Here is a 21,490-nt window from a genome sequence, read left to right as displayed (position 1 = left end):
GTCTGGGTTCCTGAGTTAGGAGTAGACCAGCTTAAATGCTGAGGATGTTCTCACTGACTGCAAAGCATCTCTAGCATGTTTTATAGTAAGGCAGGTGTCCATCAGGGGCAACTACCAAGCTTAGCCAATTCTGACATAATGTGCAATATTCCTGCATATATAATTTGAAACAACCTTTCTGTGGCAGTTTCACAACCGCATATTCTTCAGAAGCAGGCCCCCCAAACTGCTTAGTGTAAGGCTCCAAAATTGTCACCTTAACGTGCCGCCTCTAAGCTGATAATGCATGAGAAAGTTTGAGCTTAGGTGCCCACCTAAGTAGTCCACTGCCTGCAGGATTTGACAGCTCTTGCCAAATGATGACTTCCATATACCACAAGAAAGATGTCAGAAGTTGATAGTGGAAATATCATCTGTAGTAAGCAGTCAAGTTCCCTTAGTGAGGTAGCAGCCACACAACCTCTTTACTAAAGCAGTTATATTTGCAGAGGACAAAACCCACAAATACTTATCTGTATGCTTCTGTTGGTGCCTGTGTGCTGCCTGCTCGTCATTATTTCCCCAGCACTCTGCTGGTGGAGCAGTTCACATGAGTACTTCTTAACTGACTTCAGGCAAAATATGCCAGCTCTCATAGAGTACACAACAGCAAACCCGTGGAATCAGTAATTTACAGCTTCCTGCCATTCTGTGCTAATAGAAAAGCATGATCAATTTATTTTAATTCCTTCAAGATGGTGGTTTTTTATTTGTTTTGGTAAATACTTGGAAGTATAGTTGCTTCCTTTAGTTGAAAATCACCTTTCTCAGTGATGGAGCCAGTGGAGAATAAATTCTTCCTATGAAGTGTAAATGTGCTAGCTCTAAAGGAGAAACCCCCCCCCCCCAAAACAAAACCCAGCAACCCCACACTCAGAAACCTTCTATCGCGACGTAGTATTGAAACAGATGTGAAGTTTGTTTCAGGAAGAACAACTGAATCACTACAGCTCTTAATTGTGTGCATTTATTTTTCATTAGTGCATGGTTTGGGGTTTCCCTTTGTGCTTTTGTTACTTTTATTCTTTGAGGTAGAGTTTAAAAAATGCAACACAGTGAGTAAACCAGAGAATAATTCTTTCTTCATTGTTACGTGCTGTCATGCATCATGGGTATTTAGTTTGTTTATTATAAGCTTTTGATATTCAGTAGTAATCCAGTGACTTGTGTGAGAATATTAAAGCAATGTTTCAAGTATCAGTGCTTTTTAAATTTCATCTGAGACTGTTGCTTTGAAAAAATTGAGCTACTGCAAATAGTGACACAACTTTTATTGCTTTTTTTTTTTCTTTTTCCCTCTTCTTCCCCTAATTGAATTTGATCATCAAATACATATCACAATTCTGACCTGGTTTAGATATGTGAATACCAGTAGGTCTTCTGAAGTCACTGGAGCTACACCTGTTTGTAAGTCTGTGTGCTTACAGTATTAGAGGTTGTGGTCTTGTTTTACAGTACATAGCTTTTCCCATATTTGGTTTTATCAGGTGGATATAGTCAAACATTTTGAATCATTAATATCACTGAGACTTCAGGGAGCAATGACTGTTAGGACAGCTATTCAACTAATTTATGATTTCACACAAACGAGGAAAAAGAAAATACAGGATTCAAAACCTTCATATTTTGCAGTCAAGTTAGTTTAATTAACCTTCTTCTGGTTCCTGATGTAACGTTCTGATGTAATTTTTATTTTATTTATAAGTGATGTTATAATTTTTGGTATTCTCAAGAACTGATGAACATGTCTTCATTTCAGATAAAATCTTGACATAGGATTTATGTCTTTCTTGAAACAATGTTCAGTCAGTACCACTGTTTTAGAACTGTGGTGCCATGTGGGAGGGAAACTGTAAAAACCATCAGAGGTAACATAATCCTGTGTGGTGCTGATTTTTTCATTACCTGCCTTGAATGCTATTGCTGGTAGCATTAATCACAATGATTTATAATACAGATCACTTATTGTTACAAATTCTTCATTTTCAATTCTACTGTGTATAGACTCAAATACTAAGTAAGTAATAATGTTATTTAATATATGGTATTGTGTGTGCATCTCCTCCATCGGAAAGGAAAAGAGAATTTACAAGAAACGATCTAAACCTATGGGCATTTGGCTCCACCTTCAGAGACAAGAAGGAACAAATGACAAACCTTTATGGACTAAGTTGCCCTGCCTGCCTTCGCTCAGAAGTGTAAAAGTAAAATTTCCCGCCCCCCCCCCCCCCCTTAACAAACTGTAAAGGATGCATGTGTGGAGCTGATGCGTGGACCTCCTCCATTTTTAGATACCTGTGTGATCATCAACAAAAATTTGAACATCAGTGAGACAACCTGTAGTTAATGTTATTTGTATGCTTTGCAGAAACCAGGCCTTAATGAGGTATTTCTGCATATGGTATTTTAGGGGAAGTGTCCAAGTAAGTGGCAGCACAAAGTTTTATTACTCTTTTTTTGTTTTGTTTTTTGTTTTTAAATTTATGATAGCTTATGGTATCTGTACATTAAATGGATGCGAGAATGGCCAGGTCTGTTAGAGGGGCTGCGGTAGAATAACAATAATGCCTTTTTTCCTTCTTTTATTACTCCGTTAAAGCACGGTTCTCTTTTTGTGGTTTTGCGGGAGAGTTTGTTTTGTTTTGCGAAGTCATGTACTGTTTTTTCTTTCTTCTTTTGTATATTAAGAAATAATTCTGAATGTGTCAATTTTCCTTTTTCTTTGTAGGTTCTGCCCAGTTGGTGTTTAGTGTGACAGACGTTGTTGAAAGAACTGACTGTAATAAAACTGTCATTTTACCTTGCAATGTGACTAATCTAAAGGAGAACAATGCAAGTGCCATGTTTGTTACATGGAAAAATAAAGGAAAAGTAATTTTTTCTTTTGATGGAACAAGACAGGAGTTTTTCAGAGATGAAACAGTTCCATCAGCTAACTTTGTATCTCAGGCGGATTTATCCAAGGGTATTGCCTCTCTCAGGCTTAACAGTGCAGAAGCAGATGCTGGAAATTACAGCTGTGAAGTAACAGAATCAAATAGAGAAGGAGAAACAAGAGTTGAACTTAGAAACCAGTCAGGTGAGTTGCCTGCTATTGTTTTAGAACATGTTGGGAGAGAAAACAAGCAAAATCTTACGGGAAAGAGAAAAATACTTAATATGACAATGTGTTACTTTAAATTGAAAATACAAAAAATGTAGCACCCCAGCCTTCTTACTTGGATGCTAATGAGTTATTTCGGATTAAGTTATAGGGGAGTGCTGCTGTGGGAAAGATCTGAACACATTTTTTCATTCTATAATAATGGCTGAAGATCATGTGTCTAATATAGTAAAACATATGCTTTTCCACATTTTTTAGGTTATATAGTTGGTGATATTTTCAACACTCTTATGTTATTGCCTTGCATACTGAAACATACTCCTGATATCTTTGTAATACTGAGATGTATTCATCCACCATGGTAGCTGCAGAGATCTTTTCTTTGAAGAATTGCAGCTTGCAATCTTTAGCTATGCTGGAAAAATTACAGATAGAACTAATAGAAATTCTGTATAAGAGCTCTGAAACTTGATCTGAAGGTGTGCAGTTTTCCAGTGAGGTTGAAAATGCTACTACTAGATGGTAACTTGTTATGGCTGGCAAGCATGAAGTGTCGCCTTCAGAAGATGCTGTTTAAAATAATGGTGACTAAGTGATGAATTTCTCATTTAGTGAGCCATTTTACTGTATCTTGTCAGGCACAGCCCATGTGCTCTAGCGCCTCAGCCATTGAATAATGGGATCTGCTGTACATGTGCAGTCCGTCTAGTGTTCTGCAAAGGTGACAGTTTCACTTAGCAGATGCGTCTATTGTTTATTTGTTCTGCACAGGAGACTTGCTCCTTGCTTCTGGGAAGTTTGTTGGAGGCACTGAATATGTTACATACGTGTAGCACATGGAGTCTTACCCATGCACTGTAGAATTGTCCCAGGATGTTCTTGCTATTAGTTTTTCATTTGTCACTAAAATATTTATGAAGCTCAAACAGATGTTAATTGTGTCCTGCTGCAAACATCTGTGTAATTCACAGTTGGGTTTAATTATGGAGTTAACTATACACACTGCAAAACAAATGTGATCCTGAAATGGATTGAGAGGGGCACAGCCACTGGAAGAATGAGGTTGCTACAAAATCGTTAGGTTCTTAGAACACCGCAAAAACAGGGGAAGAAGTATAGGCAGTTTCCTTCCTTCTCCTATAACTTCTTCCTTACTCAACTTTTTTGGACTGTTTTTGCCGTTCAGTGTTAAGCTCTAGAAGAGGAAATAAGGCTTGAGGATGTAGTAGAATCAAGTCCTGTTTGCAAGTTTTATTGTTTTATTTTTACTTTCTCGGTGTTTAGAATTTTGAAAGTGATATAAAGACTACAAAGCAGCAAACTGATGTAATTTTTTTAATTTCATTTTCTAGTTGTCAGTTGCGGCGAGGAAAATGCCCCAACACCAAAGGAAAAATGTGGTTGGTGAAGAATTTATAGTTGCGAGGTCACATTAGGTTTGAGAGTCTATGCTAGAAAATGTAAAAGTGTTATTTTTGAGGCTTTAGCTGAACGTAAAACAGTCACTTGTTCTCTGTTTAAGTTCTTCTGCATAATTTTTTTGTTGTTTGTTCCTCAGTATTCTAGAAATAGTAAGCTAATAGAACAAAGCGTAGCAAGTGAGTTTTGAAAAGGGTTAGTGAAAAATGGAAATCCTGTACCAGTCTTCACTGTCATTTCTGAGCTCTTGCTATTAATCTGTTCCAATTGATGCTTTTACAAAGATAGTGTTATAAGAGCGAGCTATTCTCCATCTCACTTCACAGAATTCCTGTGTTCACATAGGAAGTGGGTTGCAGAGTGAGCAAGACTTAGGTTCTAGTGCCCTTGTCTTTGGGCATGCTCTCTCCTGATCAGTTATCTTCACAGGAGAGTGACCGTAATGTTTCCCCTTTTAATTTTCTCCCCTCTCTTTTTCCTCTGCCCCATGCCTGGAAGCTTCTCTTGTTCATTAGGAGGTGACTTCCTTATATTGGCTCTCAAAACAATGCTTTTCACCAGGAGTTTATTGCTATGAAGTACCAGAGTAAGGGAAATGTATTACCAGGAAAATATGTTCGGCTGTTTCTCTTATTTGCATGTTGCATGTACCAGCAGTATTGCGAGCATTTCCTTACAATAAGTGGTTTTAGACTCTGAGACTGGACTGTATGTGGTTCCATGATGCATGCTGAAGTCCTAGCAGATACCAGGCTTCATGGCTGCTTTTTTTCTTCTTGTAGTACCTGGAAATGCTACAAAGGAAGTGAAGCTGCTTTTCAGTCTTTGCTTGCGGATACTTTCAGTTCATTAATAACTCAGTTACATTGAACACTGTTGCTGGGATTTGCCTGTAAGATTTGGCTAATCTAGAGAGTGGCAACTGCGCATTGAAGTTACTGTTCAATATTAGTTGCTTTTTTGAAAATGCAAATGAAGCAAAAAGCCTTCCTTGAAACAATTCATTAAATTAGGCTTCTTTTGGAGCTAAGGAAGTTGGTAGATACTCCTCCATTTCTCTGGCTTTAGTATGTTTTATGATTGCCTTGTATTTATGTTCTAACCATAATGTCGTCTTCTGTGACCCCTTGCGGGGGGAGGGGAGGGCGAAAAGGGGAATTTGTGAATTTAAAATTGTCCTCAAGGTATTTACTTGGCACTGAAAATTGTGAGGTATTGCTACTTAATTCCATGTTTCTGGAGCTGCAGATACAGCTTTTAAATATGGAGAGTAAGTGCAAGGAGCATGCATGTAAATGAAGATTAGAAATTTCTTTGTAAGCAAGCGTGCAGACAGAGGAACGGTGGCAAGTATAATGTAAGGAATGGGGACTTTGGACTCCACTGAGTCTAAATGAAGCTATGAGCAGAGATACGAGAATCACCTGCATTTTCTAGCTCAATGGAGATGTTGTCAGAATTTTGTGTAGGAAGGTGGCTTACACGGTCTTCCAGCACAAGTAACTGAACAGCCTAAAGCATCCAAGATGCAGGAGAAAAAAACCTAAATGGATGATGGTGGGAAGACCTAAAGGAAATTGTGTGATTTCTAAAACTAACAAAGCAGTGTGTCCTTCTCACTTAGGTTAGCTCCTGTATTCCTTATCACACATCTGGATTTCTTTGGAAATTACAGCAGTTGGAGGTAGAATGGAAGAGCTGGGGAAGCATCAAATTGGACTTTTCATATCTTGCCCACCTTCCCTGCTTAGCCTAAATACATCATTTTTCTGATCTACTATGCTGTTTGTAGTTCCACAAGCTAACTAGCTTGTACTGCCAGACAATAGCGTAAACATATCCTCTGCCACAGGGGAGGTTATGACCTCTGGTTTGGAAAATGTTAGGGTAACTAGAAATACTGAAAAAATAGGTTGTCACACAAAGATTGGAGTGAAAAATAGGTAGAAGTCATCGCTTTCTTAGCCCGTTATAAGTCTCAATACTAACTATTACATATAGTATTAAGCAATCTAGAGCATAGCCGAAAAGGAGCAATAAATGTAATGCTAATAACCTCAGTTTTTGTTTTCTTCCTACCATTTTTCTTTGTTTATTCTCTAGGATCATGGTTTCTTCTAGTGGAAAGGGCCATCATCATAGCGCTGCTGTTCTTAGTTATTATTTTGTGTTCGGCTCAGTTAAGTGTTATTGGTAAGTATTGACTCTTTAATTTTTTGCCATTATTTATTGGTCCTAAAATTACTTGCCTGCATAAAGGCATTCGTGTAAGATGAAAGACAGTGCTTACGACTAAAAGATGTCTGGAGAACTGATCCAGATAATACGCAGAGGGGAGGTACATCTGCTTTGTCACATAACAAGGTGTTTGGTTTGCTCTGGAATGCTCTCCTGATCATCTATACTGGTACTTATGTTTGGTTTTGGCAGTAATGGACTAACACTGCGAGAGAGTTAACTTGTATACAGTTCTCAAGATAGTTCCTAATAAGCACATGTTACTTACAGGCTTGGTCACTGAGAGCACACCAAGCTACACGTTTTTGTGCTACATAGTCTTCCATTTCCTTTTCAGTGAGCCTTGCACTCTTTCAGGACGTTTTGGCATCAAGCTATGAAAACACTGGTCTGGCATAGCATTTGCAGAGTTTGGGACTTTTCGTGAAGTGGGGATGCAGGCACTGTGTTGAAGGGGGGTCTATAGCCCTAAGCAGTGGGATCTGGGCCAGTCTGCTCTGTTTGCTTGGAGACAAGGGGTTGCTTCCTGGGATTAAGAGTTTTAGCAGCTGCGTGTCATTGTAGACAAAGGTATAATGTGCAGCCTAAAGGGTCTGTCATGTGGTGAAGTTACTGTTGCAAACGATGAGCTTTTTTGCATGTGCATTAATTTTTGTGGGGTATAATTGGTAGCGTCTACTGTCATTGGTTAGAACAAGGGAGCTTTTCTTCACTGTTGGTACACCATGACATTGACTCATTAGAAGCAGAAACATGTTTCATTTTATGGTCATAAAATCAATATTAGAGAAAGATGGTACTCTCTTCTTGATGTAAAATTGTTCATTAGGCTTTTAGCACTGGCTGAGCTGCAATTTATCACTGATGTCAATGATTTTGTTAAATGTTTTCAGAGGCAATACGTTCACCAGTGTCACATATCCTTAGATGTTCTTTATGCACTGGTGTCCAACATGTGTGCAATGTAGGTTGTGCTTTATGTCCTAGTCTTCCAGATGATTCCCTGTGGTGCAATTTGTTACATCAGTCTTTGTGGGTTTTTTCAGCCTTTTTCAATTTGTAAACTTACAAAAAAATCAAAAATTTCTGCTTAGTTGAGTCCATAAGCAATGGAAGGAAATCACACTCAGAGTGATTTCTAGTAATCACATACATATTCAGCCATCTGTATATAATTTCCTTTATTACCTTTTCATGAACTTCTGAAAGTGGTATGTGACTCTTCAAAGGTGCATCCATGGTCAGAGGTTGACAACTAATGCATATTTTAAAAACTATTTTACTTCCATACTGTTAGATTTCATTATTGTTTATAATGGTTTAGGAGTCTCTATTGCAAGGTCTGTGACTTCTCTAGGGAAAAGTAATTGTGCTACCTCTAATTTAATACATGTGGGTGTGCTTACTGTTTGGGTTTTTTTTTCCTTTAATTTGCACTGTTTCAGTTAACCTATGAATCCAGCAGTGCTACAGTATAACTTTAAATAGTTTGTTAAACTGGGCTTGATTTTTCTGTGTAACACTTGAGAATACATGTTTTCTTGGTTTTGTGTTTTATGGGGGGTTTGGTTTTGTTGGTGGTTTTGTTTTGTTTTTTGGTTGGTTTGTTTGGGGTGGGGTTGTTTGGGTTTTTTGCTTACAGGATTGACTTTTAGGATTTAAGTATAGCATATCCATTTTTGCCTTTGTGTCTTGCTTTCCTTATTCGGCATATTTATAATACAAAAAAAAGTGAATTTCCAGTACAGATATGCAGGAAGTTTTTACTATTACTGCCATTCCAAATAAGTTTTTGATTTAAGTAACAGTAGTAGTTGGGAGTATGACTGGGATCCTGTTGTGTTAAACAATGGAATATAATGAAAGATAGAGCTTTAATTACAAGAGGGAGTATTCTGTAATCATTCCATAGATAAGATACTGTTGAGAGTTTGTCATATGTGCCCTCCAGAATCTTAACTGTATCCTTGTGATATTTTTTTTGGTGCTAACGCAGTGCATGTAAGTGGGATGTTAATTCTGTACATGCTCCTTGTTTTTCTTTTTGAAGTTACTTACAGTATTTGTTTGTTCTCTGTGATGACCAATTTCAACATATACCAAGGTTGTTGGTATATTAATTTTCAAGCTTGAAGCAAGAGCTGCCTTTTTTGTGTCTCAGTTTTAGCAGTGTATAAGGCAGAAACAAACACGACTTATGATGTTGTATTTGTACTGTTCCTTCTTTTCCAAAGACTACTAAAGTGCTGCTGCTTTGAAACCCTCCACTGGCATCAACCATTTCTGACATGGCAGCTATTTAGCAGTGCAGTTTTACTGAAAATTAGTCTTCTCTATGGCATCTGAACATGTAGGTCATCCCATATCAAAGCATTCTGGTGAGATGGGAACATGACCCTGTACCCTTGGGGATGGAGGTGATACATCTGAGCTCACACAGTGTCATGGGAAAGAGAATTAAACCTGTAATTTCTAAATCCCTATCTGACACTCATATAATTCACTGTAACATTATTTGAATGTCAGTAGTTCATCTGCTTGAATTAACCCGTACTATATCCCAAAGTTATTCTGATAACATATCACCTGAATTGTGTAGAAGGTGGAAGTAAGAATTTGAGTAAAACACCAGTGTGAGGTTTCATTTCTCTGAGTAAGCCATATAAACCATATCAAACAATGAAAACAAAAAAAATCTTGGTAATATTTCTAGTTCTAGTTTTTTAGGAGTTTGTTTCTTTTAGGACAACAGTCCTAATCATAAAATCTGTGTATTTTGGTGAAAGAATCTGTATGTCTGATTGTTTTCCTCTTTGTCTCTCTTTGTTTTGTCTTTTAAGCATTAAAATGTGAAACTGTACCTCAGAAGAAAATGAGCATTATTGTAGCAGGTATCATCTTCACAGTTGCTGCTGTTGTAGGCACTGTTCTTTTTGTCCAAGGTAAGTATATGAAAATTGCCTTCCTAGTTTAAGGGAATAAGAGCATAAATGAAACTCTTCCATGCAGTAGTATAGAAATTAGGAGCACCTATTAATTGCAGCCTACTAATTTTAAAATGGAAAAAAAAAAGCTACAGAATACGACAAAAACAGCATTGTGGTTGTGAGGCCCTCAGATGATCATAGGAAGATACAAACTCCGAATTTATTTATATTTTCTGTCCTGCTGCCTTGAGTGAATATTAGGGGCTACAGAGTGACTTCTGGTGCTTCAGTGCGGGTTTTTTCTGGACCCTAAAAACTTGATGATACTAATGATTTACTTTTGTTGCTTTTTTTTTTGTGCTTTTTTCCAATCACGGATTTCTGTTTTACTAATTTCCATACAAATGTTTGCAGATGGCTATACTGCACAGAATCAAGCTGGTCTTGGCCTAATTGTAGTCCCTGCTGTGATTTTGGTACCGCTTCAATACTTTATGTTTGGAATTGGTGAGTATTTTACTTACTCAGTAGCTCAAGAACATACTGGTAGAAAAACTGAGGCCCCCCCCAGTCTACATACTATTGTCATTTTTATAAATAGGTACTATGATAGCATGCTGGGTTCCTGACCTTCCTAGTATCTGAAAACAAAATGTTAACCTGTGTTTGTTTGGATAAGTTGCTTCAGGGAAGAAGTGTAAGTTACCTTCTTCAAAAATGAGATTTAGGGTAGGACATCTGAGTGATTCCTGCTCTTCCTTGCTGGGTCTTGGGACTGGGATGAATAACTAACTCTCAGGATGTATGTCTTTAATTTTTTCTACTTATGGTTTATTTGTAATTTTATTTATATACACATCTGTTTGTGTGTGTGTATACATACAAGAGCCCTGAGTGACTTGCAGTGACTTGTGAGTTTTGCTATCACACTGTCTGGCTGAACTGGGAATTTAGGAGAATCTGATTTCTAGCTTTATGTGCATGACCTACCTTTTGTACCTCCTTAGTTAATCTTTAAAAATTAAAATTTTGTTTCTCTTTCTGTCTTTCCCAGTTTTCGATAGTCTACCACAAACAACATTTGCTCTGATAGGTTTGCAAACTCTTGGTTATATAACTGCTGTGGTTGGTTTTGCACTGTGTGTCTCAGGTAAGCATTTACCTTCTCTAAAAGTGTCGTCTTACTTTTGTCTGTGCCTGATGTTTATTTGTGACACTAAAACGCTATGAAAATGCCTTCACTACATTGAGTGTTAGCAAGTAACATCCGTGCATGTACTGTGCTGTGTTAATGCTCTGTTATCTGGTGAAAGGGAGAATAGCCCAAAGGCAGTATTACATATATCAGTTTCATTAGTATGACTATATCCAGCATGACTGCATTCTATGAGCAGTTGTGTTAAAAAAAAAAAAGTTAATAGTTTTAATTTTGCAATAGTTAGTGCCCTAAAGAGTTGCCTAAAACCAGCATTGACCTTTACTACTGTTATTCTTACTGAGGCCTAGGGTATTTAGAAACTAAGCTAAAGTTGTCATAATTTTCTCATGTTCAATGAATAAATCAGAAATTCCTTGTTAATCTCCGCATATATGTGACTGATAAACGAATTGCTGGGAAAGGAATGCCGTTGAAGCAGCCCAGAAAGGCAAATGCAGAGACAGTAAACTTTGAAGTGTTCCTGGACTGTGTTACGTCTGGTTGTGGCTGGCATTCTGTTTCAGCACTGAAAAACAGGCCCTGTTGTAAAGGAACACCAACTAAACACTGCGCGCAGCGATACCCCATATCCCTGCCGCTAACCCTCCCTTTGTCCCCTGCCTGCCTTCCCCTTCCCCCACAAGAAAACCCCACAGCAGAGAAAAGGGTGAATTTAGGACTAGGCATCCTTGGCAGGATATTTAGTAGTAGAATACATGCTCATGTTTATTGGAATCGCTTTATACCCCTTATTTATTGTTTTGTAGAGACATTCTTCATATTAATTGTTTACTTGGTTGGGGCTTTAAGAAAAAGCATTTCTCCTTGAAATGGTTTCTAAAGGTTTGTCTAATCTGTGTGAAACGATAGACCTTTCAATGGAGTTATGATTTGAGTTTTATGCTTATTGTTTAATATTTACAGAAGTATTTGTAAGGGGCACCTAAGTGTTGTCAAATGTCATAGTAGAATAAATTGATGGGAGATTTCTGGTAAAGCATTAATCCTCCAGAGTAATACAAAATGGAGGATGTTTTTATTGATTCAAAGAAATCCAAACTTCAGAAGTTTAAACTCAATAACATCAAAATGTTATTAAGCAGACATCTTTATTGCAGCGCTGGACGCATGGGGGATATCTCCTCCTAACATGCATGCGCTGAAACAAAAGTTCATCCTTTATATACCTTAAAGATATGAATATTCACACATCTTCCAAGAAATCACCGCCTCCTTGCTTAACTATTACATTTACATAATGCTGGCATTGCAAAACTACACTACGCATGCGCGGGGGTCTCGGGTGGTCGTGGGTGGTTGTTTGGGGAGTCAGCCCCCTGCTCCTTTTTCCCTTTTATGGTCACGGGTCTCTTGAGGATAATTTCTTCTCCTTGGATGTTTGCCCCTTCTGTTGTCCAGCCAAGCGGTTCCTTCTTATCATCCTTGTTAGAACATTCCTGCCAGCCTGTCCCTATGCTCAAGGTTAACATATCTTCTCTGTTCTCTTTAATCTCTCAATCCTTGATCTTAACTCTTCTTTGTTTTAATTTTCATGAGGCCTGCTTTCCTCGTGATTAACCGTTTACACATAGGTACAATGTTAGCATTGGAGGCTAATACAGCCTAAGGACTGTGAGAGTAGGCCGTTAAACATAATCACACAGTTAGTAGGCTAAAGAATTCTATATTAAAGTCAAAATAATCATGTAATCAATAACCTTCCATATATTAAGAAATTTGCAAAACTTAGAGGTGATTAGTGACACATGTTGAAACCTTATAATTGTTTTAGATCCTTGTTTCATTATTATGCTCTCAAACGGAAAGTCTCCCTAGTTTTTCAGGGTGACCTTTTCACAGGTCATATAAGGTTGATGTTATCAGTATCTCTGGAAGTTTAGCTCATTGACCTTTATGTGTCAGTAGAAATAGCTTATCCTAGGTTGAGCTCACAGACAGTTGCAATGACTTCAAGACCCTGGAAACAAGGATCAGAAAACAAGGAATTTCTGTAGTGAACTATGGGTAGGTTGTAATAGCCTGTTCCGGCTCTCTGATATCCCTGTAAACATGGAGCATTCATGTTATCTGTGGTAGATTTGCCTCAGAATTACCCTTATGTTCTGCTCCCTTCTTCCCTTTTTTTATCTGGCTTTATCAGTAACAATATTGTATTCTGTAATCTAACGCAATTATAGTTCAAAACAATTGGGATTGAAGATGTAAGTTTAAATTTAAAATGATTAATGAAAGAATGTTGTCAATTGCAGTGAATGACAGTAGTTAAACAGCAGTAGAATAGTACAGCTAAGCAGGACAAATCAGTAAATGCCTCTATCAATAAAGTATGTATACAGAAAAAGAAAGATGAAGGAGGAGTTCTGGGATAGTTTTGAAAGATAAATTAATCACATCTGGTTTTATCAGGCTTATTTATTTTAGTATTCAGTTATGTTTGATAATAAAAGTTCGTGCTTTTACTTGTGTCAGATGATACAGTTTCTTGTATTGTGTTTTTAACAGCCTGTCCTCCATTACATGGGTCTGTTGTGATTGCTGGCTTAGCTATTACGGCTATTGCAAATTTGCTTAGTCTGGCTTACGTGTTTATTATGGGTAAGTAGCACCTAATTTTCTGCTTTTTTTTTAGCACTTAAATTTTCAGAAGAGCAATTTTCTCTATTGTACTTTTCAGAGGTAGACATAGCTTATTTGAACATAAGGTGTGCTTTCACAGTTACATAGTTTAAAAAATTACTGAAAGACTGTCTGTATATATTGGCTTTGTTTGACTGTGAGGAGTCTTAAGTAAAGAAATGTACAGCTTATCATAAACTGCATTGAGATAACATAGCCAGGTTTCTTAAGTAAGAGTGTTTCAGCTGTACGACAGATGTTGCTGTTAAGCTCCGCATTTACACAGCTGGCTAGGTGAAGTTTAGAATAAAGAGAGCAAAATGATTTCAAGGATTCTACAGAGTGGGTTATGGGATGGTGCAGACAAAAGCATATCAGAATATGAATTTAAAGAAGCGAAATCTGCCTGGTGATTTCCACTAGTTAGAGGTAGGTTAAAATAAAAGCAATTTGAATGCACGCCTTTCATTTTAGTGAACACTATTTTTTCTTACGTTTTATTTTAAAAGCCAGGAGCAAAGAATAGCAATATTTTGTTTCAGAAACTGGTCTGTTCATCTCAAAAAAATGAGAGATTTAAAGGCATAAAAGCCAGTCAGGCCTGCTAAATAAGCAAAAAACACAGCAATGCTGTGTGATTGGAATGTGGTTCAGACATGTCTGAGCTGGCACACCACAGCATAATATTATGTGGACTTTACAGCGTGGGTCTGAGAGCAGAGTGACTTTATTTGTTTCTAGCTGTACATGAAGACTTTTCAAACAGCTTGTTAGTTTGGACACAGAACCATGTGATTGAGGATATAATGCTTCCAGATTCACACTGATGAGTACACAGTCAGCGCAGTCCCTAGTCTGCACTGAACTATGCAGTCTTCCAGGTTTATGTGCGCATACCATGCATGGGCATGGTCAGAAATAATAGACCCCGAGACAGGGAGGATTTCCATTAAAGAAGAAGTTAAGTCAGAATGCCTAATATTTGATACCTGAGATAGATGAAAATGAGTGAAAAATGTGACAGAGATGAAGCAATGATAAAAGTAATTTTTATTGATTTTGGACTACTTGTACATGTAAATTTTGACACTGTGTGCTAATGGGTTGCATAAATATTGCATTTGTAGTTTGATTATGCTGGCTGAAGAAGTAAAATGTGACGATTGGGGTAGATTCCAGCACACCAAAATAAGCACAGAGAGTAATGTGTAGCATAATTCATTTTTAGAGCTGAATGCATGAGTGAGGCAATTCACAGACTGTGTGTAGTAAGATTATTCAGTTCCTAAACAGAGGAGTACTTAGAGACTTTAAGAATTTGCAGATCATCATATTAAGTAGTTTTGGATAGGGGAAGCTTCAATTTTGTGTGTTGCTACTCTGTTCTCAATTTTTTCAGTAGACATTTCTATTCAGTTGATCATGACATTTATTCATCTGCCTGGTCACTTTTTTGTAATTATTTTAGGTTCCAGAATGAAAGATCATCCTCATCCAGGGGTAAGCTTAAAATTAATAAATTTGGGGTGACTAGATGGCTCAGGGGATTGTAGTGAGATACTGAACCTTTCTTCACTAGTTCGAATTCAGACCAGGTTGGTAGCAAGCAAAAGTTCTGGCTGTGTAACAGATGTCTAATGTTGAGTGAGTTGCTGGTCTTCACTGTCCCTATTGAGTGTGTCTATAGTGCTGTAATTGCCACCCTTACCTAGCAGCTACTCTGACTGTTGTGCCCAAATGGAGTTTCAAGGGCTGCCACAGAAAGTTGCTGCATGTGAAGGGAAGTTTGGTTTTTTTTTACAATGCACTCTTTCACATGAATTTATAAAGGCCTTTTGCTCACCTTAATGAAAATGCTTCTTGAAAGAATACCGTTGATTTTTTTTTTTTTGTCTAGATGGCTTATAAGACAGACTTCTTTGTTGTTTTTTTTTCCTATGGTCTTTTACACCAGAACCCTTTAAGATTCTTTTGAATTCCCAGCTATATGGGTGCTATAGCCTTGATCTTTTTTCCTTTTCTTATTTTCCTGTAATGCCCCTTAATTTGATGAGACCGTCTGAAAGCAGAGTGTCTGTCTTTAGGTCACACAGAACAAATGGCAAAGTACTTTGTTTTTTTAAAGAAGGTTTTTCAGTCAGGTTTTTTGAATTCTAGAGTAATCATTCCTAAAACAGTAACTTTCTTAGACTTACATAGTGCTTTCTAGAGATCCGTAAATGTGAACTGCCTGATTTCTGGAGTTTTGCAGAAGCAAGTAAAGAGGCATAACTGTAAGATAGCAGTAAAATTTCCATGTAGCAGGGGAGTGTGGCAAATACCAAGTCGTCCCATTTCTTGGCTGCAGCCATCATTTGAGACACATTTCCAGGTCTCCTCTTCAGTCTACAGCCTGAGACCCAGCTGTTCAAGAAAGAATGGTTTCTAGCTGTGAGGCAAGAGATCTGACCACACTTAGGATAACAGAGATTTTTTTTTTAATTTTTTATTTCCTTTGCTTTTTCACATCCATTTTTATTTTAAGGAATAGTATTTCAGAGGATTGGTCTCTTACTTATGGAAGGAATGTAAGTGCATGGAGTTTAAAAAAAAATAAAAAGAGGAGGTTCACAAAGTGCATTATGTTACAGAGATGAGCTGAGAAGTGCATTACAGATACATTTCTTTCAAAATGCAATCTTGCCTTTATCTAACATGCTCATGTTTACTTGTAGAATGGAAACAAACAGGGCAAGAGGATTATTTTTTTTAACTTAGTTTTTGGTTGTAAATAAGCTTTGAAATAGAAACCAGCACACTAAAAAACATCCTTTGTGAAACTCCATTCTCTTTATGAGCTATTCTTTTCATAAGGTGGTTTTGCACTGCAGCGAGGATTTGACAAATAAAGAAATAGTCACAGTTATGTAGTAATGAACACCATGTTATTCTCTGAATTGGAGACAGGAATGAAATCAAAATAAATTTTTGAAACCTAGAGGTCACTGGAAATCTCAGCCACTAAAATGGTGCAGTTAGGAGAGGGTCAGATACAGAGGAATTCAGGTGACAATAATTTGTGCCCATGAACTTATGGAAGTTATAGAAAGACCTAGTGGAAAATTAAGTGTGTTAATATGTTGCTGATTTCCATCAAGGGATGTTCTGCATTTATTGCTGTACTTTGAAGCAGTAAATAGGTGTGAAGTAATTTTGAAAATACACTTTGATTCTGTGTAATCTAAAGACTATGGAAAACTTGATTTCGATGAAGTGCTTAATTTTGACACTGGGGCGCACTTACAGAATGATGCTTGACATTTTCTTGAGCCTGAGGGGGAAAAGGTGTGTATTTTGAAATTTGCCATCTTAATCAATTACTGATTTTTTTTTTTTTTTTTTTTTGTAATGTTTCCCTAGATTGCATGTGTTGTTTCTGATGATTGTCTACCAGACTAAATGCACAACTGTGGTGTATTTCCTTTAGAGGAATCAATTACACTTGATTGCTTGGCTACTATTATTTTTTTAGTCATGCTGTTTTGTTACTAACCATAGATCAAATAACAGAAATAATGTTAGGTTTTAGGGCTTAAAAGTAGTATCTGCATGCATTTTGCTGCCACCTAGAGGTATTTTGTCTGAGGAAAAATTTACAGTGGGGGAAAATAATCTGGAGAATGCAGTTATTGATTGATTTTAATTTTTTTCAGAAATCTAGTCATTAATTTTATTAACGTTCAGCTTTCTTCATTTTTGTAGAATCACTACTTACTGTATATGTCAATTAGAGTAATTTAACTGTGGCGACCCAAAAGTAAACATGAAGGCTTTTTATACATATATATATTTTTAAATGTTTTGCAGAAAGCTGTAGAAGAACCACTAAATGGTAGGTGATATTCAAGGCTCATTTTCTAATTAAGGGATTAATTATGGAAAAAGGTCAAAAAATAATTGTAGTTTTTAGTACAACAGCACTGAGATGGCAGATCGGTATGTCAATTGACATGGCTCTGTGAGTCAGTAAGAGTTTAATCTCTCAATGAAATTATGCCTGCAGCTGCAGACTCCCTGTTCTATGCTACTGTGCTTGCTATAGCCAGTGGCATTGTGTGACTGTTTTAGGACAAATCTAGTATCTCAGGGTATTATCTCCACCCTCTCAGCTTTGCAAAAAGTCCATCTTTAAGAGGAAAAGAGTGGACAGGTCTTGAAAGTTGATGTTAATTCTTCTTCATGAGCATTTTTCTTGGTGGAATACTTATGATTATAGCATAATCTATCCATGTCACTCTATTCTTTTGATATTTCTTTGGGTTGGAGAAACTCTACCATAGTGTTGGGATACTCTGATAGTGCTTAAGATGGGGTTACTTTATGCTGAGAAAGGGCTGACTCTGTAATTTTTTTTTTGCTATTCTGTTCACTAATTGGCATGCCAAGTAGTAGCAAGTTCTAACACGAATTTTATAATTGATCTGAATATTAATTATGAAACATTTTTTTCTATTTGGCTCATTACTAATCCATTTGCTTGGCTTTTAAAGATGCAAAAGGAGTGATGTTAGAATGATGGTAAGTCCAAATAGATCTCCAGATATTTATTTTAATTAATGTGTATTTGGGGATTTTGATGTTTAGAGTTACCCAGTGCTAATATGGGTAAAACTTGGAGAACAGTTTTCAGTGCAGATGCTGTTCTTATTCAAATTATAGTTCACTGAAAAGAAAGAATATGTATCATACATAGGGGAATAACGTGTATTTCTAACCAGTGAAGAGAAGGAGTCAGAACTACTAAATAGTATGTTTCCAATCAAATGTGGAAAGTCAAATAGTTTGTATGCTTCCTTTATGCTTCTATAGTATTTAAGATGCATGGACCACCATCCTTAGTGGTGGGTTGTTGTATTTGTTTTTTGAAGTGTTTGTTGTTGCTACTGTTGTTGTTAATATGACTAAGCCTTCTCTACATATTTAATTGGTGATCTCCCATGGAAGTTCCCAGGAAAGTCGTTTACAAGGAGACTTTCTCTCCCCCTCCCCCCCCTCCCCCTTAGATGTTATTTAAATTATGTGGGGTTTGTTAGATTGTTTGTATTCCAATCAGATTACACTCAATTTATTATTTTTCAGGGTCAGATAGTAGTGTTTAAAAACTAACAGAACTGAAACACATCTTAATAAAGTTTAAGAACTGCTTAAATAACTTCAGCTTATTTTTGGCAAACGTGAATTTTGAACTTTAAGATCTAAAGGTGCACTGTGGCTTCTACCTGTTGGTTATGCTTGATGCTTAAAGATCTACCAAATTTGGTAAACAAAGATGTGTGTTGCAGTGTCCTGGCCTAACTTAAGACTTCTTCTGATTTGAAATGTCCTCAGTGTTGGGATTAGTCCTTTTCAATTTTATAACAGCCTGTAAGATTGCAACACTGACTGCATGCAAACGGACTCGTACTAATTTATAATAAGCCATGAAATGAGAGGGACTGTATTCACTTGGCTTATAAATTCCCAAACTGTTACTTAAAGTGGGTAGCCAAGTTTACGAAGATTCTTGGTTCCTGCAGCTCATATCCATCAGAAGATTAACAGAGTTTGCCTGGCCAGATTGTAGAGAGCTTAAAATCTAATCCGTCATTGAAAAGCTTAAATTTTAGAGTACATGCTGAGGTTTGAAAAGGAAAACAGTTTTTTATTGAATTTTTTTTTTCTATTCAGAAGCTGTACTTCCCTTTCATGGAAATAGGATAAAAGAGCACTTGTTGATATTATTGATACTTCTGTTTCTTCCTGGAAACTGAGCAAGCTTGTCATGAGGTATCACTAGACCATTAGCGTAGTATACCTGCATCAAACTACAACATTTTACTAGTCAAGATAGAGAGTAAGGTCACTCTAAATCTGTTAATTTATTTGAAATACTTTTTATCATGCCACTTGTAGAAGGCATGAATTGACAATGTGACAATAAATGAGGCACAAGTTAGCCCTAACTGGAAAAAGGTGTATAAGTTGATTTTAGAAACAGGCTTCCTTACAAATACCATATACCGCTAGGTTTATGTTACTTAGGACTACTGCATGATTCATCCAGATATGCCACAGGATCATTTTCTAAAGCAATGGGAATACAAGCACTTCTGCAGTACAAAGGACAACTGCCTTGCTGTCTTCTAAATGCATTGATAAAATATATGCCAGTTAGTATAATCTGAAGTAGGATGAGTGGAAGGTAGGTAGGTCCTGCTTCAGAAATTACTATTGCTTGTTCTTCACAGCAGCGGTTTGAGATCAGGAAACAGATAGATGTCTGTCAGTCTATTGCATTCAAAACTGACCAGAAGGGAGAGAAGGGTGGGAGAAGAAGGTTGAGTTTTGCTTGGAGGTCCAATTTTAAATAAGTTGACTCCCCTTTTAGTGCTAAGGTAGAGTTTCCAAAAGCACAGAAATTGCTAATTGCCCATTTCATTTTGACTTGTAGGGTAGGCTTAGAAGTCTGTCTGCTTTTTCTGACTTGAAAGATGGCTCCTAAAAATCATAGGTTTTACAGATCGAAGGCAAGGGCTCTTCACATGCAAGCTGGAGATGGGAACCTTTTGAGCTCTCCCTGCTTTCTACCTTAACTTTCCCTTGCAAGTTCGCACACACACTGAAGGGATGAGTCAGATGCTGAAGAACACTAGCTTACAAAATGGCACCCGAAAGTAAACTGGCAATAGGAGGAAAGACAGGACAGGTCAGACAGCTAAGGCTGTGAGCTGCTACAGCTTATTCAGGTTCATGAGTTGAAGCTCCAAGTCAGTGTCCACGTTTCTGTTGTGGAGATGGAGAAACATCGCTTGCTGTTAGTACCACTCTCTTCTGTTATTTAAGTGCTAACCATGCTTTCAAAGTTTGAAATAAAAAGTTGTTTTTTTTAAGCTGTAACTTGAGTAGGCAGCACAAAATGTTGCTGCTTTTCCCAGACAATCTTTTTTCTTTTTTATTTCCCAGAACTGCAGAGCTATGTGATACGTGAAAAGTACACCGTTGTTGATACACCGTGGCCTTGAAGATGCACTACTCAGAGAAGAAATTCAGGAAACTAGTTGTTTTGCACGTGCGGCAGAAGTGCTTTTGATATAAATGATGTAATTTTATAGTCACAGCAGCTGTAGCGAGGAATGTGTGTGTTTGCCCACATGTGATCTTTATTTTCTTTTGTTATGGTATATATGGTATGGTTGAGGGTAAGAACATAAAAAGCACTCTTTGCCCACCACAGGGTCTCCCTGCAGTAATCCTTAGTGGTATTATTTTCAAAAACTATCATTAGTCACTGCTTTGATAATGGGCGTGCTCAGCCCAGAGATTGCAATACCATTTAGACTATTGTTTTCTTTATTTGTGTGCATGGGCAAGGTGTGGTCATACATCTATGATACAAGCAGGAAGTAGAGATTGTACAAATACATCTTTTTCTCACATTCAGCAAAACTTTTATAAAAAAAAAAATAAAATGCATATACACAAAGTTGCGTAAGTACAAAGTTTACTCCCAGCTCTCCTTAAGTTGTTAACCGAGTTCTCCTAATTCCATGAAACGGTAGTATTCCTCTCTATGGATAGTCGTCATGTTTGCTCTGGTGACTGATACTTCAGTCCAGTGACAGAGCTCCTCTGTGCCTCTTCCATACTTTTTGATGAGAAACTGCTCAGCTGTTTGAGCCTAATTCAGCACTGGAATTACGGAGCACAGCAGCTAGTAATTTTCATGCTGAATGTGGTTCTTGTTGTGTGTTCATGTTACGCATTGTGTGGTACTAGAAGCAATTTCAGGCTTTCTTAACTTGGTGAATTTGTAAAACTCATTGATGTTTCATAAAAATAGGAGTTGTCCTATTTAGTGTATTTTTGACAGTTTTAAAATCTGTTTGCTTAAATAGAAGAGGAGCTATTTCA

At 37.2% G+C, this 21,490-nt stretch overlaps 1 protein-coding gene across 1 annotated transcript in view; it reads left to right on the top strand.

Annotated features, from left to right (window-relative positions):
- Positions 1-21,273, top strand: part of CD47 (CD47 molecule) — a gene marked incomplete at its 5' end in the record, with an annotated part of 30,327 nt that extends 9,054 nt beyond the window's left edge. Inside the window, 10 exon segments of the mRNA XM_082006753.1 lie at positions 2,768-3,118; positions 4,495-4,542; positions 6,665-6,754; positions 9,640-9,741; positions 10,141-10,233; positions 10,781-10,876; positions 13,448-13,540; positions 15,030-15,061; positions 17,408-17,432; positions 20,543-21,273. Of these exon segments, the coding sequence (XP_081862879.1) occupies positions 2,768-3,118; positions 4,495-4,542; positions 6,665-6,754; positions 9,640-9,741; positions 10,141-10,233; positions 10,781-10,876; positions 13,448-13,540; positions 15,030-15,061; positions 17,408-17,432; positions 20,543-20,601 (989 nt within the window). The 3' untranslated portion in view covers positions 20,602-21,273.
- Positions 21,274-21,490: the final 217 nt, after the last annotated feature.

Source organism: Phaethon aethereus, assembly GCF_964289735.1.
Source record: "Phaethon aethereus genome assembly, chromosome: 1".
NCBI classification, from domain to species: domain Eukaryota; kingdom Metazoa; phylum Chordata; class Aves; order Phaethontiformes; family Phaethontidae; genus Phaethon; species Phaethon aethereus.
Note: the sequence above shows the minus strand (reverse complement) of the source record. Positions and strands in the feature narration are given on the sequence as shown.